General features: G+C 48.8%; 6 protein-coding genes across 6 annotated transcripts; 4 read left to right on the forward strand and 2 right to left on the reverse strand.

Annotated features, from left to right (window-relative positions):
* Positions 1-493: 493 nt before the first annotated feature.
* Asppvi_000963 (flavin-containing monooxygenase) lies at positions 494-2,173 on the forward strand (the record flags this gene model as incomplete). The annotated part of the gene is made up of 2 exons (XM_043297267.1): positions 494-714; positions 775-2,173. 2 exons carry the CDS (start codon positions 494-496, stop codon positions 2,171-2,173), a joined length of 1,620 nt encoding a protein of 539 aa, XP_043153202.1.
* Positions 2,174-2,817: 644 nt separating this feature from the next.
* Asppvi_000964 (transcription factor domain-containing protein) lies at positions 2,818-5,492 on the forward strand (the record flags this gene model as incomplete). Its single annotated transcript, XM_043297268.1, has 6 exons — positions 2,818-2,975; positions 3,117-3,193; positions 3,287-3,332; positions 3,416-4,157; positions 4,216-4,467; positions 4,524-5,492. 6 exons carry the CDS (start codon positions 2,818-2,820, stop codon positions 5,490-5,492), a joined length of 2,244 nt encoding a protein of 747 aa, XP_043153203.1.
* Positions 5,493-6,507: 1,015 nt separating this feature from the next.
* Asppvi_000965 (casein kinase II subunit beta) lies at positions 6,508-7,596 on the forward strand (the record flags this gene model as incomplete). The annotated part of the gene is made up of 1 exon (XM_043297269.1): positions 6,508-7,596. The coding sequence occupies one exon, from the start codon at positions 6,508-6,510 to the stop codon at positions 7,594-7,596; it is 1,089 nt and encodes a 362-aa protein (XP_043153204.1).
* Positions 7,597-11,729: 4,133 nt separating this feature from the next.
* Asppvi_000966 (bZIP transcription factor) lies at positions 11,730-12,741 on the reverse strand (the record flags this gene model as incomplete). The annotated part of the gene is made up of 3 exons (XM_043297270.1): positions 11,730-11,861; positions 11,942-12,504; positions 12,567-12,741. The coding sequence occupies 3 exons, from the start codon at positions 12,739-12,741 to the stop codon at positions 11,730-11,732; spliced, it is 870 nt and encodes a 289-aa protein (XP_043153205.1).
* A 7,170-nt stretch (positions 12,742-19,911) lies between these two features.
* Positions 19,912-21,335, reverse strand: Asppvi_000967 (branched-chain amino acid aminotransferase, cytosolic; the record flags this gene model as incomplete). Its single annotated transcript, XM_043297271.1, has 4 exons — positions 19,912-19,924; positions 19,987-20,685; positions 20,736-21,033; positions 21,101-21,335. 4 exons carry the CDS (start codon positions 21,333-21,335, stop codon positions 19,912-19,914), a joined length of 1,245 nt encoding a protein of 414 aa, XP_043153206.1.
* Positions 21,336-22,156: 821 nt separating this feature from the next.
* Asppvi_000968 (putative protein kinase Scy1) lies at positions 22,157-24,965 on the forward strand (the record flags this gene model as incomplete). The annotated part of the gene is made up of 2 exons (XM_043297272.1): positions 22,157-23,603; positions 23,653-24,965. 2 exons carry the CDS (start codon positions 22,157-22,159, stop codon positions 24,963-24,965), a joined length of 2,760 nt encoding a protein of 919 aa, XP_043153207.1.
* Positions 24,966-25,412: the final 447 nt, after the last annotated feature.

Below are 25,412 nucleotides of genomic sequence, written 5' to 3' on the forward strand. Positions count from 1 at the left end.
TCCACCTTTGGCTGCTCCTGTGGAGAATATGACGATCAGTAATCATTATCGAACATCGCATGATCTCTAGCAGTCAAGCACCAGAGAAAAAGCAATGGTTCTCGGTTGACGGTGGTCTTGACCCGTCCCCTTACTGAGTGAGGCGCACAAAGCATGATGTTTCCTCGGTCGATCCAATCTGAGCGTCATAAACCACCGAACAACCGAGGCGAGGCCGCTCCTCTCAAGCTCCTGTGGCGTTGTCGAGCCTGGCTTCCCCTCATTTGAGATCCATGTTAACAATATTCTCTGCTCTAAATAAATGATAAGTTGCAATAGTATGCCTGATCATGCCGGGGAAGCCCCAGAATTCCCTAGGAATGTTGGCCCACATAAGTTGACAACCCTCTCCGCTGTTTATACCTCTATCATTCCAAGTCTTTTTTTAGGAATTCTATGCTTTCTTGCTATCTCCCTGTTGTGCCTTCAAATCTATTACAACTGATCAGACAAGATGCCCTCTTCGGTGGCAAGGATTCACAAACGCCATTCATATGCCAAAGACGCTCACACCTACTACCCGGTCCTCGTGATTGGCGCAGGGGTGTCTGGCATTGCTACAGGATGTCGACTCAAGGAAGCTCTGGGCTTTGATCAATTCAGAATCTTTGAAAGGCAATCGGGTATTGGAGGTACTTGGTGGATCAACCGCTACCCAGGAGCCGCATGCGATGTGTATGGACCTCTTAAGGCAAATATGCTCTGTCGAAGCGACTTTTGCTGAGTGTCTATTAGGCCCGCGCTGTTGTACTCTTTCTCATTTGCTCCAAAGAAAGACTGGACTACCCTACATCCCCCCGGATCGGAGATTGTTCAATACCTGGCTGATGTCTGCGAGGAGTACGAGATAGTCGACAAGATTCAACTCAACACAACTGTCAAAGAACTGCGATGGTTAGAGGATGCGGAAGAGTGGCAGGTCACGTTATTGCATCTTGTTCCTGGTACCGGGGACTTATCCGAAGGGGAAAGAAATGTGCGAATATCCAAAGAAGGCGAGCGCAGTGTCTATGTCAAAACAGAGATTGTGCGAGCAAAGATTGTTGTCAGCGGTGTGGGTGTGCTTGTCGAGCCTAAAAAATGGCCTGCAAATGTACCCGGGATTGAGATGTTCGAAGGCGAGGTCGTCCATACAGCTCGATGGAAGAGCGAAATTGATCTGTCAGGGAAAGACGTTGTCATCATTGGCTCTGGCTGCAGTGCAGCACAGGTAGTCCCTGAGCTGACGAAACCCGAGTCCAAGGTCAGGTCGATCACGCAGCTCATGAGGTCGCCTCCCTGGTTCATGCCCGATTTCCTGACGCCGATGTCGCTCAAAAAATGGGAGAAGTACACGCCGCCATTGTTCAAAAACGTCCCTGGTCTTGCGTTCGGTGCAAGGGCTTTGCTGTTCTTCTTATTGGAGTGGGATTTTATCAAAATCTTCCGGGACAATGGGTATTCCCGTCGGAATCGTTCCAAGTTAGAGGGGAAATTCCTAGAGCACATGCGAGCGACTGCTCCAGAGAAATATCACGACATACTCACTCCCAACTACAGTCTAGGCTGTAAGCGACGAATTGTAGAGGCCAACTACTATGCCAGCATTCATGCGCCCAATTTTGAGCTGACGACGAAGCCCTTGGTAGGCATCCAAGCCAGAAGCGTGACATTAGGCCCTGGTCGACATTATCCGCCGGAAAGTAAGGGGTCAACGGATGAAGTGAGACAGATACCGGCGGATGTCATTATTATGGCCAACGGATATGAGACCAATAAATTTCTTCATCCTCTCCCGGTTTTCGGTCGGCGCGGCAGAACCCTTGACGAGATTTGGGAGGAGCGTGGAGGAGCACAAGCTTACCTGGGCATTGCCATGGACCATATGCCGAATCTCTTCCTTTCGTTTGGCCCGAACACAGCGACCGGCCATACCAGCGTCATTTTCGCGGTTGAGAATGCCGTCAATTACTCTCTGAACTTCATCAAACCCATTCTTGAGGGACGCGTCAGTTGTTTCGAGGTGAAAGAAAATGCTGAGCGCGACTGGACGGACAAAGTACAGAGAAGTCTTCAAGGCACCGTCTTTCGACGCGGAGGTTGCACAAGCTGGTACCAAACTGATGATGGTTGGAACTCGTCCACCTATCCGTGAGTCTCCTACGGCTAGTTTAAGACACAACTGATAGAAGACACCCGCCGATAACCTTGTTTAGATTTAGTCAGATTGACTACTATTTCAGATGCACGTTTCCTGTGTGGCACCACTGGACAGCTAAGTATACACGCAAGGGACTCGTACTTCAGAGATTGAAGACCGTGCTGAGGAGATTTGTGCTCGTAGCAATCATTTCCAGCCTGTTCTGGTTCAAGACGCATCCTAAAGATACTCTACAACGGCAGGTCGAATTCTTTAATGCAGTCGGAACTACAGTAGTCTCAGCTATCCGGGAGGGGTTGCTTCGCGCTCATCAAATGCTGTTGTGATTGATTTTGGCGTTAGAAATGATCTACTGAACCAGCGCTTGGTGATCGTTTGAATTTCAAAGATATATTTATGGCTGTCATAAAAGATTATCTATCTATCTATCTATCTATCTATCTACCTAACCTATCGTAATCGCGAGATGTGCTATGTTACTCCGGGTCCGCGCTGATTGGCTCTTAGCGGATTCTGGGGAAACGGAAACCCCGCGCGGTCATTTAGACCCGGCAGGGCCATGAAAGGAATCTCTCCGCACTCTTCACTGCTTTATCCTGCGCACAACAACGCGATCAGGCCATATGACCCCATCTGACATGGCTTCCGAGTCGTCCCAGATCGATATTGCTACCCCCCAGGCGGGAAAAGCAGACCAAAATGCCTCCCCGGCTGAGGACAGCGCAAAGAGGAAAGCGGAACAGAGCAACGGAACTCACACGCGCACAAAGCGGAATCGCTACATCTCAATCGCCTGGTATGATCCCAGCGGAGCAAACTCCGAATCTACCCCATGCTTGCTTATGTGAATTGCTGTAAATTCATGATCATTATCGTCATAGTTGTGATACAGCCACGGGACTGAGTACGGTTTGACTAACGTGGGTCCTCGCTATAGCAATGAATGTAAGCGACGCAAGATCAAGTGCAACGGCCAAGTGCCATGCCAGCGCTGCGGCCATCTGAAACTCGAGTGTCAGTACTATGTCCTTAAGCAGTGGCTCTCATCAGTCTTCCAAATATATGAAATTTGAGTTCCCAATGGCAGAGAAAATGACTATGTGATAGGCCGATACGCCCCCAATTGCTGTAACAATAACTTCAAAGATTCCGAGTATGTTCCATCTCCATGTCTTTAGATTAGTTGCTGCTACTTTGCTCTCAGTATGGCGACTGACGATTGATGGTACGGGGCAGGGAGTTCCGTTCGATGAAAGACCAGATCACAACTCTGCAGGAACAGGTGAACAGTCTCTTCAGTAGTCTGAATGATCTTCGGAGTCAAAGATCATCTTTGGACTCGCCGAATCTCGAGGGCCTCTCTCAAGATGGCTCACAGCCGGTCTTCACGCCGATGCGCGCCTCTACCGTCAGACCTCGCGTAAGACATCTACGGTTTCATGGGCCCACTAGCTCCGCCTTCAATTTTGATGTCGCCAGATCCAGTCTTCAGAACATGGGCATTGCACCCGCCGAAGAAGTCATGAATGACGATCTGACAACGGCCCAAGCCACGCCGGCCGCATCGCCGCCTGCTCAGCAGGCTGTATTCCCACAGCCCATACATCCGACCAAAGATCCGATATGGGCAATCAAACGGGAAGAGGCTCTACGATTATGTCATGTTTATGAGGAAGAAGTCGGTATTATGTATCCGCTTGTGGATATTGAGAAGGTGATCAATCAAGTCAACCTCCTCTATACTTTCATGGAGGCTGCAATGCGAACTGGCTTCGCGCAGCGAGCATTCCCGGGTTCAGATTCCCTCCATGATGATAATACAATTATCCTCAAGATGATTCTCGCTATAACGTTGATTGTGGAGGGGAGCGGGCGAAGTGATCTGGGCCAACGTCTGTTCTTGAGCGTCAAGCCAGTCATTGAGGCTAAGCTTTGGGGACCGATCGACACCAAGACCATCCAGCTCTTTGGCATGGTGGTATGTGTTGTCCTTCTGATGATATCTGACCCGAGACCCTAGCTAAATGTCCTGACAGGCAACTTACCATTTTCACACGGATGACGATGCGATGGCCTACCGAGTGATAGGATTCGCTGCACGTATGTGCCTTGAACTGGGCCTGCACCGACGGGAGGCGTTGATGAAATCCTTTCCGAACGAGGATCAATGGTCTGACGTCACCAAGGTCTTCTGGACGATCTACAGTTTGGATAGACGCTGGAGTCTTGGGACTGGGCTACCCTTTGTCATTCAAGATGAGGATGTCGACCCTAACCTCCCTGAGCCTGTAAGTCAAAAAGCAGGGAACAACACACGTCATCCACGGCTGACTAACAGGTCTAGGACGGATCGTTGCCTTACTTGAGGTGTATGATCTCGTATAATCGTATAAGCTCAAAGATATGGTATTCAGGACTTGGCTCTGAGGGCACAACGGACATACGCAGAGATGAGATCGGGTATCTAGACTACCAGGTTCTCCAGTGGTACAAGCAGGTTCCCGATGCGTTGAAATTTTACCCCGGGGACTCTCCGAAGCATGGCGAGACGGCTAGCCGGGGTTTGCKGCGACTACGGGTGCTGCTGTACTTGCGCATGAATCAGCTTCGGATTCTCATTTATCGGCCCGTACTACATTCTTCCGCGAGTATCGCCGAAGACAAAGGTCATGCTCAAACTGTGGTAGATGTTGCGAAAGATACAGTTCGAGTGCTCACACAGCTAAACCATACGTCTGACATCTATCGCACTCAACAAATCACTTTCAACTACTTCCTTGTCGCCGCTCTCGCGGTGCTCTTTCTGGCCGTATGTCACGCGCCAAACGAATTCAACCGACAGGTGCGGGACGAGTTCTACATGGCACTCGATCTGGTCAACGGATTTAGTACAAAATCTTACGTATCAAAACGGCTCTGGAAAACGATCAAGGGGCTGAGAATGATTGGAGAGCGGCTGGGCGTGCTGGCGCGCCCGTTCGGCTCGGACTCGAACGACCCCCATTCAACGGCTGCTGTCGCCATGGCCGGCTTGGCGGGCCATTCGATCGAGAACCTAGCCGTCTATGGACCGATGAACGGGGTCAATGAACTGGGAAATAGTCCTTTGAACGGACTGCAGATGAGTCAAGAGCTCACCAACCTCTTCGAGGCTGTTGGAGGGTTTAGCAACTTCATTGCATCTGGTACAGCACCCGAAGGTATACCTGGGTTTGTGAGTCATGATGGCGAGCTTCAAAACACGGGCGAGGGACTTTCAGGCATTTTTGGCGATGATGGAGAGCTCTCCCGGGTCATCAGGGAGCTCTTTTGATTTCTTACCAGTATTACGCGGCATGTATCATGTATATATCAGCCAGAGGCTACCATGACGACAAGCAGGAGACTTATAATGCGAAATAATGACTTGAGTTCAATTAGCTCGCGTTACAGATGAATTCACTATAGATGTAGGCTTGCCAGGCGAGCCAGTCTGTCTGGGACTGGCTCATGCACGTGACTAGAGTGAATCCAGCCACATGAACGTTCTACGCAGGACCAGCAACACTCTGCCAGTCATCAGGGGCATTGGTTTTAACATCAGTGTTATTCACAATGTTGTGACCACATCATTCTCGCACACAGAAAAGCCACTTTTTACACATTCCATCTCGCGACGGCTGTCAAGTCCTCTCGGTCATCGCAGAGATAACAGCGACGTTTTTTCCTACCGCCCCACGAACCTAAACTCGGGACCCCCTCGACGCCGTCGATCGACCACTGCACCACCACAAAGAAACAGACCAGGGAGGTCCGGTGTTTACGCTCTACAATCGATTGTGTTGGTCGCTCACTAGAGTGAAATTTACTAGAATTATACCCCAGAACCGAGCGGATGACCTCGATCTGTGTTTGAGAGCAGTACGGTAGTGTTAGTGGGGAAATTCCACCAAGAAGCGCCATCGCGTCAACACTTCCTCATCGCACAACGATTCGCCGTCCCGCACATTGGGATGACCCCTCCAATTATCAGGTAGACGACAGCACCGACCTATCTCCTTATTCCCCAATTAAAGCCAGACCGAATTACGGTCCACGTTGATTTTTACGCCTCTTTCGACCTCGATCATCCGAGGCAATTGGGCTGAGGTCTCTGCCCGATCGACTAGGGTCGAAGAAATCCAAGCGAAGAGCTTCCATCTTCGTACGATCCATCGTTTTCCGTTTCGCTACTCGGCAACGTGTCGAGAGAGATAGGTTCGGCGTTGGCCGACGGCCTGAACAGGCTGGATCTGAGTCAACTGTCTGAATCGTCAGCCTCGTCGTCATCCGAGTCCGGCTCGTTCGATATGTCGTCTTCGGAAGGGGCGCCGGAGTCATGGATCTCCTCATTCTGTTCGCTGATGGGCCATGAATTCTTCGCAGAGGTGTCGGAGGACTTTATCGAGGATGACTTCAATCTTACGGGTCTGCAGTCACAGGTGCCCATGTACAAGGAGGCGCTCGAGATGATTCTGGACGTGGAACCGGAGGAGGACGAAGACGAGGAGGAGGAAGAAGAGGAAGAGGAGGAGGATGATGATGAGATTCTCGGTGATGAGCGACCCCCGGGCTACCGCAGAGCTGGGGACCGGAGACATGCGCGGGTGGCCAGCGACTTGAGTGTGATCGAAAGTTCTGCGGAACTGCTCTACGGCCTCATCCACCAGCGCTACATCACTTCGCGACCCGGAATCCAGCAGATGCTGGAAAAGTACGAAATGCAGCACTTTGGTGTCTGTCCGCGCGCCTACTGCAATGGAAGTAAGGTCCTACCCGTGGGCTGCTCTGACACCCCTGGACAAGAGACGGTGAAGCTATTTTGCCCCAGCTGCCAGGATCTGTACACTCCCCCCAACAGTCGTTTTCACTCGGTCGATGGGGCCTTCTTCGGGACCACCTTCGGATACCTTTTCTTCATGACCTTCCCCGACCTGGACATTGGGCCCCGCCTGGATCCCTCCATGTTAACCGTTGCCCCTGCGAATGCAAACAATCAATCTCGATCCTCGTCTTTGACGTCTGGGGCCAACCGCGCGACCCCCGAGCTGCCGCCCCCGAACCAGCCAACGGAGATCAACGGCGTGCGAACGGTCAACTTCTGCCCCGGCCTCGGACCAGGTAGGATTTACGAATCGAAGATTTACGGTTTTCGCGTTTCGGAGCGATCCAGAGTTGGTCCGCGCATGAAGTGGCTGCGGATGAAGCCAACGGATATCCGGGAGTTGGACGAGTTGGCGCAGTACGAGGCCATCCACGGTTCAGCGAACGATGCCGGCGATCGCGAGATGAACATTGAAGCCCAGAATGCAGCCGCAATCGCAGCTAGGAAGAAAGCGCCCATGCGGAGACGGCGGCATAATCCCGATCAGATGAGCATCAACGGGGCGGAAGGCTGATGGATCCTGCGGGGGTAAAAGGGGACGATTTGGTCGAGCTGTGATACCGATGGTTTGGGGTTTTGTTGTGGATAGGCACTGTATCGTTTAAGGCTTTTGTTTTTCTTTCCATTTTCATTATCTGCTTTTCTCACCATGTTGGTTCATATCTACTGATATTTTTGTGTGTGTGCGTGCCGAGGCTACTTCAAAGAAACCTCATCTGCTCATGCGAATGACCTCTCTAATGCCGGGGGAACATAAGGCTTTGTTTCTCGATCTTTTTGACTTGCATCAAGGCGTCGTTGACTTTTATTTTCTTTGTGTTCATGACATACAGCCTATCGAATTCAAGTACAGTACAAAAGGAAAATCATATGGAGTTGTCCTGATTTGTTATAAAGTTTGGCCCGTCTCGTTGTCGGACGATGAGATCTTACAAGGCCGCGATCCTCGAATGTTGCAATGTTTATTTGAGCTAATCTCTGCGAGAGCTAGTATGGACTACATTCCACCCCAAAGTTTCATAAAGGTGTCATGGTATGAAACTGATGGATCAATTCAAATAAGGTGTAAGTCCTCTGTTTAGCCATGCACTGGCTCCCCTCGTGGTCGGTCACGTCTTCTCCGGTAATAATGGGCACCCGTCAGTCAATTGCTGGCCGCAATGGGCATTAAGCACGTCGTAATCTTCAGTGATTACTCAGTGGACATTGAACCATCTACCGTATCTGAAGTAGGGAACAATATTCGAGGTGAAGGAAGATACCTCATGAGATGATGCTTGGTCATCATTTGAAATCAATGCAGATAGATACCGTCAGATGATTCGGTTCCAACATCATTCCCTGTGAAGCATTTCCTATTCGCATGTCGCTGTCACTGTCACGGTCACCGTGTCAATAATCATCTGCGTGAGGGCCATTATCAATCATCGGCTGTCGAGCAGTGAGCGAACGCCCAAGGGACAGGGCAAATCTATTTGCTCCTGCTGCATATTTCCCCCATGCAAGGCCTTGGTGGGGCTCGCTCGGCTTTCGCCGTCGGTACCAATGGACTCCGTCTAGGACTTGGTCAGGTTGGAGCACAAGCGTGCCATGGATAATCTCAGTCGCTGGTGTGATGGTGTCACTGTGATTTGAGTTGGGTTTCTTTGTCTGTATACCCCTCTATTTGTTCACCTATTTTGAGATCTGTCTCCGGATAAACCGAGTCTTGGAAGTCGTCCCTACCTACTCCGTAATTCCTAATCCTAACCCTTATGGCCTAGGAAGGGGGTCTGTCGAATGGACGAGGTTCCTCAGAGCCGCTTTGGGTTACACAATTATTACAAGAATATATCCATTTGACCTGCTGCCTGGCACTTGTTTCACTTTGAGTACGGTGCCTTGAAGCCAATACGGAGAATACAATCTCTCTACTGGTTACCCTATACGAGCCCAGATGTTTGGGGTCTCGCTTACTTGAAACGATTGGCTGAGTTCCCCATGTAACCGTCTTGAATGACAACAATGTAACACGCCCTTTTATCGCATCATGACTCTGTGTTAATTAGTTTATTTTTATTTTTATTTTGCCCTTTGCCTTTTTTGCCTTTTTTCCTTTTGATTGCGGAGGGCTGGAAGGGTCTCATGGCATGGTACGGGATCTATCAATCGCGGATTCGATGGAGTCCCGGGATTTGAATCGGCCGTTTGTTCAGCCCGACGCCAGCAATCAGATCCAATTAGATAAGTCCAAAGGGAGAAAAAGGAAAAGCAATAGAAAAACCGCTAGAACGGATCGTCAGCATTCAGTTTTGCGAGCTTAAATCGTAAGCTGGATGTCTAAATCCGACTTCGAGGAATAGTCAGACTGTCATGGACAGACGGCTAAATCAGGGCTGAGATGTGCTGACTGCTGACGATTTACTACTACTGATGCCTGCTGGTCACTTTCACTCCGCATGATCCGCACAGACATACAGTGTAAGGCTGAAGACCCGACGGAGGACCAAGCCTAGTCGTTGGTCAATCAAACGGCAGGTATCAAAAGGATCTTCGTTTTCTGTGTCCACTCTCCAGCATCGCCGGACAACTCCGTTTGCGAAAACACTATGCTCGTAGCCGAGTTGGAGGACACAGCCAGAAGCGAGCTCGTATCTAACAAACTAACAGTCTTGACAAACTTTGGTTGGTCGGCACCTGATGGATGTCTCAAGGACCAGGAATAACTCGAAACGGTAAATGGTATTCGTCCCGGAGCTTCCACAATGGAGTATCCATCATCCTCAACCAATATTGCAGCCTAGGCGAGCTTGAAACCGATTTGACGGTTGGGGACAAAGAGCGTAAATTTGGCTGTTTTGCGCCTCTGAGTGGCCCGAGTTAAAGCTCAATACTGCTGTTGTGAAGGGCAGAACCAGAATCGACAATTAAATGAATGGGCTTAGAAATCATTGTTCTTCTCATGTAGTTCCGTTTCTGAGCTGGGGCATCTGCATATGCGCTGAAAGGTCGAGATAAGAATTAACTACTCTGTCGAATTGCTAGCCTCATCGAGCGTGCAGGACCAACAGGTGGAAAAATGATCCCATCCTGTCCTGATGAGATTATCAATCAAAGACCCATTTTGGATTGATGAGTAATCCTGCAGTAGGATAAGGATAGCTCCAGCAGCAGGCACTTAGTCGTCACTTGTCAGTTGTCACTTGAGTTCAATCTTGCTGAGACTATCTGAACTGCTCCAGTCTCCCTGTCTTACACGGAAAGGGAGCAGGACATCGTCCATCTGCTATTCATTGACGTAGTACAAGGTCCGTTGATCACAGTTCAAAGCAAAAGCCCAGGACATACAAGGCCCCCCGAATTCGCTTGATTCCGCTTGCCAGTGGTCCGTGTCTCCGTGACCAATGCACTGTACCACATCAGGCTGGAGCTGTGGAGGCGCAGCATGTTAGATGGTTCATACTTAGTACATACTTGCGCAGAGCCCCACTGAGAATAAACCAGCAACTGGCCCGTGGCAGCTGTCCCGACTCAATTTCGAAGAAATTATAATGGTACGGATTAAGAATCGCTTCTATCCCATAGCAACTGACTAGGCGGGACAGCGGGAACGAATCAACGCAATTTCTAGTGCGACGCCAATCATTTCCTCCGGCCCGGGCACTGGAAAGCTGCAGAGGACCGTAACTACTACTGAGTCGTAGGTCTCCCTATCAGGTGAAGGACGGATTGCGTCGGATGGACTGTCGTATTCTTGCCTGGCAATTTGAGCAGGCACTTGCGGACTATTCCGTAGAAGTACAGTTTATCGACATCATCCGGAAACTCACTCCGATCCAGCCAAATCCAGCCGTTGCCCTGTGATTATAGTGTATGTTATTTATTGACTGGGAGATCCTTTTGGAGCAGGCAACCAGAGACGTGGCCGAAGAATTGCGCACGTTCGGTGATATAGAGTACTTCGTAGGGAGAATATCTATCTCAAGTTCGAGACGAATGGCACCCAGTAATGGCATCCTCGCACTCCCATCGAAAAAGCCCAAGGAAGGCCTCTAACCGATTGAGAGTATGGTAGGTGCTCTTTGTGGAGATTTTGGGGGCCAAAACCAAATACGGGCTAATACAACCAACATACCCGATTTACCATACGTCCCACAGTCCTGGAGTCGGAGCATCAACCTGCCGTTGCTCCGTAGCCATGAAGTACTGATTTTCATGATGATTTTGAGTAAAGACCAATTGTTTGGTTACAAATTCATCTGCTATTCTAATAAATCCAAGCAGAACCGAAAGACGGAAACGAGCAAAAAGTGGATGGAAAAAAAGGAAAATAGAGAATCAGCCCAGCATTGCTGCCAATTCCCATTCCAACTCCTAAGATGAAGTTCCGTCTCTTAATGTAAAACATTGAACGCCCCGAGTCATGCATTACCACATGGGCATCCGAAAGCCCAGAAACCGTCATATGAAAGGAGATGTTCTCTGAACAGAACTACTCAGCCCGTAAACAACTATCAGTCCAGAATGAGCGAGGAAAGCAAAAAGCCAAGATCGCCGCGGAGAGCAACATCCAAATGTTCATAACTCCCATGCGGCCAAGCGTATCGTAACATCATTAGAAAGGAAATTCGGTAGTTCAACAACCCAAAATATGCGACGACGGTTCAATCACAGAAAGGGAAACGAATGCGGGGAGCACGGGTCCGACTCGGGTGTAAGAGGACACGTGAGAATGGACGTCTCTGCGGGTGTCGACGGAGAGGAATGATCCTCAGCAAATATTTGACAGAGAGACGGGATCTAATGAACAAGAAGTCAGCTTTCTTACTCGTTTCTTTGCTTGAATGGCATCGACGGAGGCCAGAAGATAGGTTACGTACGGAAATATTAGATTCACCCGGATGATGAGAAGTCGGACACAAGTCAATGCCAGCCATAGTCGCGTAGCTCATACTGAAGGGACTGATAATCTCTTCGTCTGCATAGGTATGTGGTCTCTTCAATGGCCCGCCTGCAGACATCGCAACGGGCATGATCGAAGGCACTGGGGTTCCATACTCCCCTTGGAAGGACGACAAGTCACTGTAAGTTGAACTGTATGCGGGAGAGGTGCCATAGTTGGACTGTCTGTATGGGTCCAGATGCGGATACGAGGGGTATGAGAACACAGGTGGGGGTGACGCTGACAGTTGCCGTGTGCATTGGTGAGAGAACATAGCACCCCGGTCGTCTTGGCTATTGTAGCAGTCGTATGGGGGAAGGCGTTCCCTAGAGCTGTGACTGGTCTCCGAGTTGGGCTTGGACGAGCGGTTGTTCCTGGTGCGAGATTTGACAGGATTCGCATGCTTCGGCAACTCCGGTTTCTCGTGGGACCGTTCTGGGGACACTGAAGCAGAGGCAGCCCTCTTCTCCAGGTCCTCCAAGCGACGCTTCAGTTTCTTGCCTGTTGCATCCGGAGATTGTCAGAACACATTTTCAGCGCCAGTCGGTAAATAAGCTACCTACGGTAGTTTCTCTGAGCAATGCGATTCTGTATCCGTCGACGCTCAGCAAGATCTGAGATCTTTGTCCAGTCCTCGTTAGGGTTGGCATTAGGACTGAATGCACTGCTGGAGCCGTGGGTTGATGAGCTTCGGGAGCTCGAAGACTGATTGTACGAGCTGTTCGTAGAACGATGCATCTTGTGAGGGAAGGATAAGGTAAGTTCAGCAATTTTAAAAACGCAGTAGCAAGTATAGATTGCAGGAAGTATGAAGTCAGAATGGTTTGGGAGATTAACCGAAGCTCAGGCAGAGCGGAGAACCTAGGAGGGTTTGAGTGATCTATACGAAGTAGAATGTAGACTAATGACAAAGTTCGCAACCGATAATTGAGAACCAACAGACAGGATCCATCTGAAGGAACAGGAAGAATCAGAGTATTTAAAAGAAGTCTGAGCCTAAGGTCGATCAGCTGGAGAATCAGGCGTCTAGCTATGGGCTGCTAAGCCGCCATTGTATCCGGACCGAAACCAATCCATGATGATGAATCAAATCGTAGATAACAGCTCAAGTCCGAGCTCCGAGAATTAATTTTCTTTATTGGAAAAATGATTTTCAATTGTTGAGTAATATGTTTGTTGATTTTATTTTATTTTCCATTCATTGATTATTATTTTTTTGGGACGGTGGAAAATGGAAATACCCGCTAGTCTTCTAGGGGGGGTCATGGCATGGATCTGGAACCATGTGTTGTTGGTAAGGAACCCTCCCTGAATGGAGGAGTAGATGTGCAGGGCTGCGTCACGACTAATGGACCTGGGTTGGCCAGCTGGGTTGAAGGAATGTCAAGTGTGTGAGGCTGTTTTAGAGATCAGGCCGATTGCCGACCAGGAAGAATGAGTAATAACACTACTGAGTGGAGGGATGGACATGGAGCGTGGAGGAAGGACAACACCAGGCAGTGCTAACTGAGTCTTTGGATTACCGCCCCCCACCTGCCCCAAGGCTCCCAGAGGCCACTTTAGTCTAATCACCAATAACCAAGCCCAGGCAAGATAGAGAGTATGTTTGACCACTAATCATGGCCATGTGGTTCAAGGTATCACAATCAATCCGCATTCCAACAGAGATATGAATCACTACTGTAGGTACTCCATATCAGACCATGCTGAGTGTCTACATCAGGGGCTCAATAATTTAATTTAATTCATAGTAATGCGTTCTGCAACATTCTTTCTACAGTAGTTCAGAAATAGAAGCATGGCGCATTATGATTACTTGATCTGGAGAATTTGCTCCTTTCCCAGCGCTGCAGAGGCACAATACCAATCAAAACCATGATACCATGCCATGCAGTTCGCAAAAACTAACCCAGAACAGGTCCCGATGACGGTTTATCTCTTATCTATCTTGTACCCCTCATTCTTACAAGCTGGGATCAATGACCATCAAAAGATGGTATTGCTTGGACGGAAACCATGGAAGTCATGAGATTGATAAGAATTTTGCTAGAGTATAGCTGGATGGAAAGCAGTGTATCGCTGGACTTTGATAGATTCTCCCATATGGCTTTGATACAACCTACTCATTTGGCTTTTCTGAAATAATAACTAAAGGCTCCTACACAACAGCCCCCGTGCCATTCATTCTACTTTGTTTTGAGTTAAGAAAATAGGTTATGTGTCCCATAGTGCTCATCGAATGTGAAACAAGCGACCTTAGAAACATGTTGGGTGGCTTACCGTTGGGGGCGCCTGAATGGAGTCAACGTACAGGAATGGATCGTGACTGGATAGAGTAGATGACGGTATTCCTACTAGTATAGTATTAGAGGTATTGTTGCACAGATGGATATTAATGGATGGTAGTTGTTATGACACTTCCCAATATTCGTGACCCTCCCTAATCAATCCAATTTAAGTAACATTTGCTCTATAAATCGTCAAGTTCTATTGCGTTTTCTCCAGCCTCGGATATGTCTAGGTATCATTCGGCTCATAGTTCGTTCTATTTTCAGGGGTGCGGGAAGCCCTATGTATATAGAAATGTCCTCTATGCCTCGAGACGATTAATATAACTTCTTTTCCCTGTCAAAATGGTATCCGGCGTTTTGCACTGCACCGCTCCGTGGAAGCGTCAAAGGTACAAGACGGGCTCCGAGTCGTTAATCAACCATACTGCCACGTGCTTGTCAGAACCGAGTTCTAATTTTACATGAAATACGTACATTAGGCGAATCTGATTGAGTGACACTCCAATATAGCCCCCAATTTCGAAGGGAATGTTCCTACAAAGTAGTTGGGCCATCATCCCACTATTTCCGTTCTAGCCGCGTGTCCAAATCATTTAATGTTTGGGCCCTGGAGGCTTGGAGCCTCTACTAATTCACTCAATTACTACGGAATACTACCTACTAGGTAGTCTACGTCTACTAGACTGATTTGAGAGCGCGCTGTGGGTACCTATTTGCGCGAGTAGCCAGTGGAAGGCAGCCTGTCGGGCCGTCTAGACCAATTTCCGTTTATGGGCTGTTCTTACATTCAAGAGGCCCCTTGCACCCTTGTGCCAGCGAGGCCTGAGCTAAAAAGTCGTCGGAAAGAATCCAAATCTTTGAAGGTAGAGTGATCCGGATTACAGAGTAAAAAATTACAGCTGACGCACGGTCTTGACTCCTGCCACGTTGTAACCCCTAGATCTTGGCAATAAACTAAGGATAAGGATCTCACCCTTTCCCCAGCCAGGTGGGTAAAGACGGGTATGGCGTATGGGTTGTTTTCCATGATTGTGAGAATTTGGCTCTCTTGCAACGTGCTTTTGGGATATGGGAAATATGCAGCGATCTACGGAGTAAATCTAGCCAACTGAAGGACCTTTGACCTCTGTTAATCCGTATTTTATGGTCCGTAAACAAGAAATCAAAGAAGAAACATCTTCTGGAATGCGGGCGCAGTGTAGAGGCAGTGACTTAATCATCTGACATTCCCTTATACATTCAGCTCACTGTATCAGAGGCAAACAGCCTTACAAGCCACATGGCTCCAGCTGTTCTTTCTAAAATTTTGCTCAGCCCGTGTAAGATAGGTTGATAAAGGAATGAGTAACCTGACAGGACGACTGCCAATTTAGTATCTGCCCTCCATCAGGATCATCCCTCATATTGATTCGCTAATCTTTATATTTCTAATTATTTATTTATCGTATTTTCTTCTTCAAAACAAATCCGTGAGTTTTGGATAGACGAAAATTACTGCATATCAATTAATTGAGTAGTTTTATTCCTAATGAGGAAAGATATTCAGCTCGCGTATAATATTTCTAGCATGACATGGAGTAGTGGGCCAATCTTGTCATTCCCTTAATGATCCAAGGTCTTTGATAATATCTTATCAATTTCTTGGCTATTGACTCTTAACAGTTAAAGACTCGCCTAAGCCTTCAATACTGGACTAGCTTGTCCGCTAGACCGCAAGCTGCCCGCAAAGTGTATTCTTGAAGCTCCACCTGTAGGGCTGAGACAAGGTAGTAGTACCATAGCTCATTGGTTCTTTTTTTAGTGCTGTTTAAATTTACTCAATTCCACAGGATGTGTTCTGAGCGGCTGCCAATCATGTTCTCGGATTGCCGAGCCCCTTGACAAATTCCATGCTCCCATGTACAACTAATACTCAATTTGGAGGCCTAAAGGCTGCTGTTTCTCCCTGTTTTCCTTGGCCAATATCGTACTGTCTGTGTAACGCAAGGAGCAAATACGGAGCTGGTACAACTTCTCTTTTATTCTAGCCATTGAGCAGTGATTTTGAATCTTCATCTCACCGCTAATGGTTACGAAGATCCTTGCCAGTTTACTGGGTCCGATCTCATCTGGCAGGGGTCTGGACCACTCAGTGTAGGGAGATGAGCTGGACTTGTCAGCTAGCCCTTCCACCCAGCATCTAGAAGCCCGCTCCCAGGGCGGTGGAGGACGAAATGACTTGGTTGTGAATCTGACCAGCCCCCGCCAGTCATGAGTCATTATGATCTCCTTTTTGTAATACCCATAATCCGCTCATGCATCTGCAGGCTTAATGATTTCCAGCCAAGAGATGGTTTTGTTGTCTGAAACTCGTGGGTAGGCCAGTGTCCTCCCAATTCTGCTCCTCGGTTCCCTTCTTGCAACCCCACCACAAAGTAAATATGCCGCCTAAAGTCTTAATTTAGCTCTTCACATTCCACCAAACGATCCGGGCCATCGAGCAGCGAGAAGTTGGGCGCGAGACTCCCGTCTAGGGATTAGGCGTGCCATAATCCCTGCCCTTATTCCCCACCCAACCAACATAACCATATATTACTGCCCTACTACTGGTCGAAACCCGCAAACTATATACCTAGTCGTCTTCATACTCGGTACCTAGGTAGCTGTCGCAGAAAATGACAATGATGCAAAACTTGATAAATTTACTACTTCGAGGACTATTTTTACGCATTCTCATGCGCTTTCCCATTGTTTCTGCAGTATTCTTCTGCAGTTTCACAGGCTCATGCTCTAGGCTACGGCTCATTTAGTCTCCGCTAAGCCCGCTAAATCCGGTCCCTCGTGCGGGAAGATGCACGGGCTAAGCACCAAGAGACTTGACTTCTGACAACCGTTTCATCATGAAGTTGGAGAGAGGTCATCAAGGGGACCAGTGTCTGCAAGTCTCTATAGCACACTAGCCTAAAGTGATATGATCAAGCCGCTCTTATGGACGGACCACTGACGGGACCACTCTGGAACGAGCAGGTTAGGTTGCTCAGTAAAATCAGTGGATATTATCCGCTGCTCGGCCGGGGGAGCCGTCGAAGACTTGCAAGTGCGGGGACTCTAAAGGCTAAGGGGTGTACACTAGTCATCGGCACGATTTATCCGCAGCGGCTGAGAGTCAGGTGAACCTGCTAAAATGTTAGGAATCAAATGTTATTGACTGAGCTTGCGATTGGGGGCCGCGAGTTGGCGGATTTGATTGATAATTCAAACCGCTCAGTTGTTGGTGGTCATTGGTGGAATGGCGGGTAGAGACATAGACTGGTCTCTGCCCAGATGTCAAGGCTCGAATCAAAGCCCGTACAACTACATGACAAGAGCCTCAAGCCCGCCGTTGGAATGCAAGACTCGGCTTTAGCCGACGATACTGTACATTCGATAGCCAAGCCCATGTAAAAAAAATTACTCAATTCTCATCAGTTGTATGGATTATCGCGTCAATTGAACCACAATATGCCAATTCTTCAGCGTCGTAGGCTTTGCCTCCAACTGATCCTTGCATTAGTCCCATTTCGAAACTCTATGGTATGTGTACTTTTGGATTCGTAGCTCACTTTCCACTCCTGAGCGAATTTACGAAATCAATGGCGGTAACCCGGCGATTCTCTGCCCTAACTCCGGTGACTTGGACGGAGAAAACAATGAGATCAGCCGTTTGGCTTACATACCATGGATAAGACTATCTTCCCGGTCCACATGGTTTGCGGACTTAAGTGGGACACCATAGTGACCATCCGTTAGTAGTCCCTAATATCATGAGAGGACAACGGATACTATAGCCTAGTGCTATTTCTACACATTCTTCATGATAGGTACCTACACTGTATGCAACTGTGGACGCCTCTCATAGGCAAAATGGACTATAAAAAAAAAAAAAAAAAAAAAAAAAAAAAAAGGCCCGATATTCAAGGACCGAGACTAAAAACTTGCGTCCCTTCCAGCTTCCACTGCGTGATTAGGACGAATGAAACGAGACTGGGTATGAGGCTCAGCGAGACCCTCTTCCACAGTTCCCCCCCCCTCCCCCTTTTCCCCCGATCCATAATCTGTGCGACGACGATCATTCTCTGGCAGTTTCGGAAATGATCTCGACATTTCGCTTGCAACGTGGAATCATTTGTCAGTCAGTCATGCAGCCCCAGAGTCGACAGCATGGTGTATTTGTTTACACGCCAGTCTGGATGAGGACTATCTGACTCTGCCTTTGATATTGATAGTCTGCACAGCCCTGTTCGCAAACAAGATGGCTGCGAGGCTAGCCCAAAAAAGGCATTGCTACGTATTTGGTGCGTGCGTCTCAAATGGACTGACAGTGTTTCGCTTTCAACACGATCCAGCGAATGATAATTCACGTTCAATAGAGATTCCATGGTAGTACTTAGGTTGTGACGAGCGTGTCTCATGAAGGCTTTCAGTCCTTCCGACCCTTACCTACCTACCATACCTTGTGAAATTGAGCCGGATCGGACGAAAACATTGAACCGACGGGAGTACTCCGAAGGTTGTCATGGATCCTGCGGTCGGCGTCTGCCTGGGCCCTGGGACGCAGAAAGTCCAATTGGAATTGTCCAATGTCCAGCTGATTGGGCTTAAGAACTGTTGGTTTATGGACACATGGATTTGGGGTATTCGCTTGCACACCATCTTAGTCTTTACCCGACCGTCCAGAGCACTCCTTAGTACGGAGTACTTGGTCAAGCTGCACCGAGTTGGATACCAGATTAGGTTAAGATGCTGAGAGTGGTACCTGTCATGTAAAGGTGGCTACGGTGGGGTGCTTTGGTGAGGATGAGGTACCCTGTTACAGTCCGATTAGACCCCAGTCTAGATATGGTCGACCAGGTAGGTACTCGACATGAAGATTGGTCATACGGATGGTGAAAACGTCACTTGTCAGCTTTTGTCCATTCGAAGGAAGTCGATGCTTCTCAGCCTCAAGCTCCGCAATACTACTGTGTAATCCTTCGGGAAGTAAGGTTCCCATTATCTTCTTTTAGATTTTACAATTCTTCAATTTGGGTGGTCTTTCATGTTCATTATAGCTGGTACCTACAGGGCTGAGACCTGCGCTTTTAGGCGTCCAGCGCCCGCTGCGATCTGAGAAGATCAGCCGCGATGCTGGCCTTTGTAACAGCCAGCGAGCACATTCAGCAAGCTGCGTCGAATCTGATTCCTAGCATGCTGGCTGTGTGTATATCGCAAATTTGGAGAGCGGCTATGGTGCAGCATTGGTCATCTCGTTCACGCCTCGTTTGGTGGCGAGGTGCCCCAGGGCCAGGGCGTTAAACATATCGCCTCACGTCTATTCATAATGCATTAATTCACAGACGGCGAACAGAGTGCAAACCTCAGCCTCTCGATCGATGCTCCGAGATGCGATTTAATAAATCGAAATGTGGCTGTTCCAATGTATCAAACTCACAAGCAGACCCAAACACATGCTAACGGCTGCGCCATGCTAGACAGGTCACAAAACTTCGCAGAATCAAGCCGCGATGCTAGAGAGAAATAGAGAAATAATTTTTCTAGTCCAACCCATGTGAGATAGAAAAAGCAATTCAAAACCGGGCCGTGATAAACCAGTATCCATTTAGAGTACATAACTGTAGACGATGTCAGTCTGGGACCCTCGCGCACATTGGATCGAACGTCACTATCGACTTACCTCCATGGGTGTTCCTCATCACCATATTGGATGCCCTCAATCCAGTTCTTCATCTGTAGAGCAATCTCGCCGGCCTCCTCATTTTCCTTCAATCCGCAATCAACCATTTTACCTCTGTAGCTAATGGTTCGCACAGGGCTGACAATGGCTGCGGTACCGGCCCCAAAGACCTCAATCAGTCTTCCTTCTTCAGAAGCCTCGGCAACCTCAGACATCCTAATTTTGCGCTCAGACACGGTCCAGCCCTTGGGGACGAGTCTCTCGCGCGCAAGCGCCAAGACAGAGTCTCTGGTTACGCCCTCGAGGATGGTTCCATCTAAAGGAGCGGTCGCTAGCTCTTTCTGTCCAGTCTCCTTGTTCTTCAAGGCAATGAAAAGGTTCATGGTGCCAACTTCTGTCACGTACTCCTCCTCACCAAATAGCCACAGATTCTGCTGGAAGCCCCGGGAAGCAGCCTTCAACTGAGGCAGAACGCATGGAGCATAGTTTGCCCCAAGTTTCTTATCTCCAACTCCGCCAGGCCAGGCACGGACGGCATAGTCAGTAGCCTCGAGTGAAATGGCCTTGAAGCCAGTAGGGTAGTAGGGGCCAACAGGGCTGGCAATGACGAAGAGGAGGGCAGAGCCCGGTGGTCCAACGCCAAGGGTATTTTGAGTGCCGATCATTGTGGGTCGCAGATAGAGGGAGTAACCACGGGCACTATCAGAGGTAAGCGACGGTCGATTCAAGCGGATAATGACACTACCCACTCAGGAATGAATCTGCTGTCCAGTCTCACGAATTCCCCAATGAGCTTGATGAGAGCTTGGCCGTCAAAAGTAGGCAGAGCAATACGCTCGGAAGACTTATTAAGACGCGCCATGTTCTTGTCTGGCCGGAACAAACGGATCTGACCCTTCTTATCTTTGTAAGCCTTCATACCCTCGAAACACTCGAAAGCATAATGGAACACGCAAGCCGATGGGTCGAGGCTAAGGTTTTGGTACGGAACGATACGAGGAGCGTCCCAACCGTTGGCCGCTGACCATTCAATGGAAAGCATATGATCTACCAAAAAAATTCGCATTAGCGCCTGGATTGGCACGACGGATTCCGGAGAACAAGGAGCCCGTACCAGTGAAGGACTTTCCGAACACAAGATCTTTTGGTGCCTGCAGCTCCTTAGGCGTAGTGGTCTTCGTAATTGTGAGCTTCGAAGGGTCAAGACCAGCCAGTTGAGATGCAGGAGCTGACGTTGCGCTGAAATATCGCTGCCATGACTGTCTTGTCGCCAGATTCTGAACTCCAACACGCGTGGAAGTAAAGCTATGCAACGCCCGATGACGGGTCAATTGACGAAGTGAGCTCATGATTGTGCAATATTTGACCAGCTGTACGCGCTTCGAAATCGAAGGAATCAGAGATCAGCAGAAGAGTTTCGTCAATCGATGAAATCGGGAAGAGGAAACAGTGCTAGGTGGCCGGGCAAATTAATAGAGCTTAAAAAGCGGAGGCGATGACTCCTCCCGCCGGACCCAAGAGACAACTCCGAAAGCTCCAGCTCGCGTATCATACATCAAGCAATATGTGTGACATACCTCAGTCTAGTCAATGTCGGTGCAGAGCGCTGAGCAATCTCAATCACAAAGTTCCTTGGTGTCGAAGTTGAAATAACAAGCATTGCAACGCACAATTGATGGGATAAATGTTTCTCTCAGCGGAGTCCATGTCCGACGTCGGCGGGCCCAGCAGAATGGAATGCCGGTAATAGCCGTTAGTCAGCTTTTGGAGATAAGACGTCACGTGGAGTTCACCTGTGCCTTATGGTTGAGATAACATAAGCCAGTCTTTTTGGGGCAGCCGCCTTGCACGTGACTTTTAGCTTAATTGACACCGCAGCATTGATAGGGGCATGTCCACATCAGGCATGGGGCCCCAAATGGCGTCAAAGTTCCGTGGAATTTGTGAGGAAAGTCAATGGCGTTATCTTCAAACAGTTTCAGGTACTGGTCATAGCTTTCATGCTCTATTTTCCTGTGTATACTTGACTTTCTTTCCGTAAGGATTGATCCGGTTGGTCTACAGCTACCTTGACTTGTGACATCTGCAGTGTCTCCCATCCGGCGGAGACAGGCTAGCTTCATTCAAAGTGTATTTCTATTTTTGAGGCTCTGATGCCCTGGGAGAGAAAATGTTTTCTTCTGCTCTCAAAACGCTGAGTTCCAACATATCAGCGAATTACCAAATATCTCCTCATCCAACCGTGGTTTCTGGGCCATGGAGAATTCATGATGGAAAGAAGAAATCAACAGGTACCACTGCTTCCGTGTTCATATTTGACAGAAAAGTGCTTGATTACAGATCAAGTGGACTTGGAAGCCGGTCCGGCTCGTCATTGAAGAAATTGCAGGAGGATGTGGTCGAGAGGTTAAAGCGTGAGGCCAGCAACCTTGCGCGTCTCAGACATCCATCAATCCTCCAGGTATTAGAACCTGTGGAAGAGACGCGTGGTGGTGGTCTCATGTTTGTGACGGAACCAATTACCACGTCCCTGGCCGGTTTGTTACGGGAAAAAGATGAGCAAGAGAGAACGTCGAGGATAGGGCCAAGACCCAGCCATTATATGGTGGAAGAGGCGGACGGGACTCGACGGCGGAGAGATCTCGAGATTGATGAACTAGAAATACAAAAGGGTCTTTTACAGGTAGCTAAGGGTCTGGAGTTTCTGCATGAGTCTGCAGGCCTTGTCCACGGAAACTTGAACCCTGAAGCCATTTACATAAACGCCAAGTCCGACTGGAAAATCTCCGGGCTCGGATTTGCAGGGCCTCCAAGCTCTACAGAGTCTCGATCATCTCTTCCGCCCTTGGCTTTGTCAGAAGTTCTCTACCAAGATCCGCGGCTTCCCCAGTCAGTGCAGTTGAATCTTGACTATACGTCCCCGGACTTCGCGCTGGACTCTAATGTGACTACTGCTGCCGACATGTTCTCACTGGGACTCGTTATCATCTCCCTCTACAATTCGCCTCATATCTCTCCGCTGCAATCGCATTCGAATTTGAGCTCGTATAAGAAGCTGCTAAACTCCCCATCTTCCACTCCATCGCAGGACAACAATTTCCTCTGCGCGGGTGCCATTCCGAAAGATCTCTTGTCGCATCTATTGCCTAAGTTGATAACAAGACGACCAGCTCAGCGCTTGAATGCCCGGGAGTTCCAGCAATCTCAATATTTTGACAATATCTTGGTATCTACCATCCGCTTTTTGGAATCCCTGCCAGCCAAAAATGCAAATGAAAAATCACAATTCATGCGAGGATTACAACGCGTGCTACCCGAGTTCCCTCCAACCGTGCTAGAAAGGAAGGTTCTTGGCGCTTTACTAGAAGAATTGAAGGATCGTGAGCTGTTGCCCCTGATCCTGCAGAATGTTTTTGCGATACTGCAGCGGGTTGCAAACGCACGTCGAACTCTCCCGGAGAAAGTTATTCCTCGGCTTAAGGAAATATTCTTCGCGCATCAATCAGGGAAAGGGACTGTTCAGGAGCGTGACTCCAAGAAGGATGCGGGTTTAATGGTGGTGCTAGAGAACATGAATACTGTGGCAGAGAATTGCCCAGGGAAGGAATTCAAGGACGGTGAGTCAGCTATTCATCATGCCTTTGCTCTTGTGACTGATCCTATTAGACATTCTACCGCTGATTCGGCTTGGTTTGGACTCGCCAACCCATTCCCTGGTCGACGCTGCAATCAAATGCTTGCCAGTTATCCTTCCGGTTTTGGATTTCAGCACTGTTAAGAATGAAGTCTTTCCTCCAATCGCCTCTACGTTCAGCCGGACCAGCAGCCTTGCCATCAAAGTGCGCTGCCTGGAAGCCTTCACTGTCCTTTGTGGGGGTACCACTGGCAACGACGCGGTCTCTGAGGACGGTCTGACTGGCATTGCTGCAGTAAAAAAGCCGACAATCGTCAAGTCTTCCATCCTAGACAAATATACCATACAGGAGAAGCTTGTCCCGTCGTTGAAAGCGATCAAGACAAAAGAGCCAGCCGTAATGATGGCCGCCTTGAAGGTCTTTGGACAAATTGGGACTATTGCCGACACTGAATTCCTTGCCCTGGAGGTTCTGCCTATCCTGTGGACTTTCAGCCTTGGGCCGTTGCTGAGCCTTCGTCAGTTCGAAGAATATATGACCGTAATCAAAGGCCTTTCCTCTAAGATTGAATGTGAACAGACGAAGAAATTGCGGGAGCTTTCTTCGGAAACGGAGGCTACTGGCTTTCAGAGCGGACTTGGAAGCTCTCTCACTATGTCAGACAATCTCATGCAGTCTGATGTGGATACCACAAGGAACACCTTTGAACGTCTCGTCCTCGGACGAGAGAGTGCTGCGCCCAGCAGTCAGGGCCTTGACCCTTGGCAGGAGTTGGTTTCGCAAGCGCCAGCCCCACAGATCTCTACTCAGAAAAAGGCTGCCGGTGCTTTTTCCTGGTCTTCGGTCAGCAGAGGAGATCCTCAGTCCAATCTAAATGCTCGATCTGTCACGCCTGATTACAATATGAGCTCTTTCCCGTCATTAGAACCTGTTGCGAGACACAGATCTCCAATGGCCCAGACGGTCCCCGCAGTACAACCTTCGTCATCGACCGCTTGGAGTCTATCAGCCTCCTCGAATATCCAGGACAACATGCAGGGTAATGGCATTGGCAACATGACTGGTTTGTCCATGGGTGCATTGACAGGTATGAAATCGCCGAACAATCCTGTTTCGAGCCGCACGTCGCAGCAGTCCCCCAATTATTCTGCCTTCACAATTCCACCTCCTCCATCGGCACCAAATATGGCGGCGTCGTTTGCCAGCCCTAGTGGTTCGACTCCCCTTGGCAGAGCTTCGCTTGTAGGGAATCCCTCGGCATCTGCCAACTCCTTAAACCCCAAGTCAACCTCGATGCAGACTACACAGAAGCAAGGTCTGGACAAGTATGAAAGCTTATTATGAATTTGTTGGCTTCTTATCAAGAACTCTGTTTGCTTCTATACCCTTTTCATTTTCAGCTAGTGCTCTTTTTCTCTTACATTTTCAGCCATATTGACTGGTTTTGTTCTGCGACTCATGATTCCCGACGATTTTCAGTCCTAGACGGAGCAGCGAGCGGTTGGTAAAAAGTTATCACATAGATTGATTTCTCTTGATCTCCACATAGGCGACGATGTTGCAAGTTGGCAAATTCCTGTTTAGGGAGCACTCAGATCAGAGAACATATAGCACACATTCTCTGACTCGATCACGGCGACGGAGAAACCAGCAGTGAAGCGTAGGCTGAGGTCAATCTTGGTGCTGTAGTTGCACCATACATCGATTAGGGAACAGGGGGTTCCAGTTGGCTTCCCCCACTTGCGCCAAGAAAGTGGCCGATGTAGTGACCTAGCTTAGTTGGAGAATTGG

The sequence above is a fragment of the Aspergillus pseudoviridinutans genome (assembly GCF_018340605.1).
Source record: "Aspergillus pseudoviridinutans IFM 55266 DNA, scaffold_1, whole genome shotgun sequence".
NCBI classification, from domain to species: domain Eukaryota; kingdom Fungi; phylum Ascomycota; class Eurotiomycetes; order Eurotiales; family Aspergillaceae; genus Aspergillus; species Aspergillus pseudoviridinutans.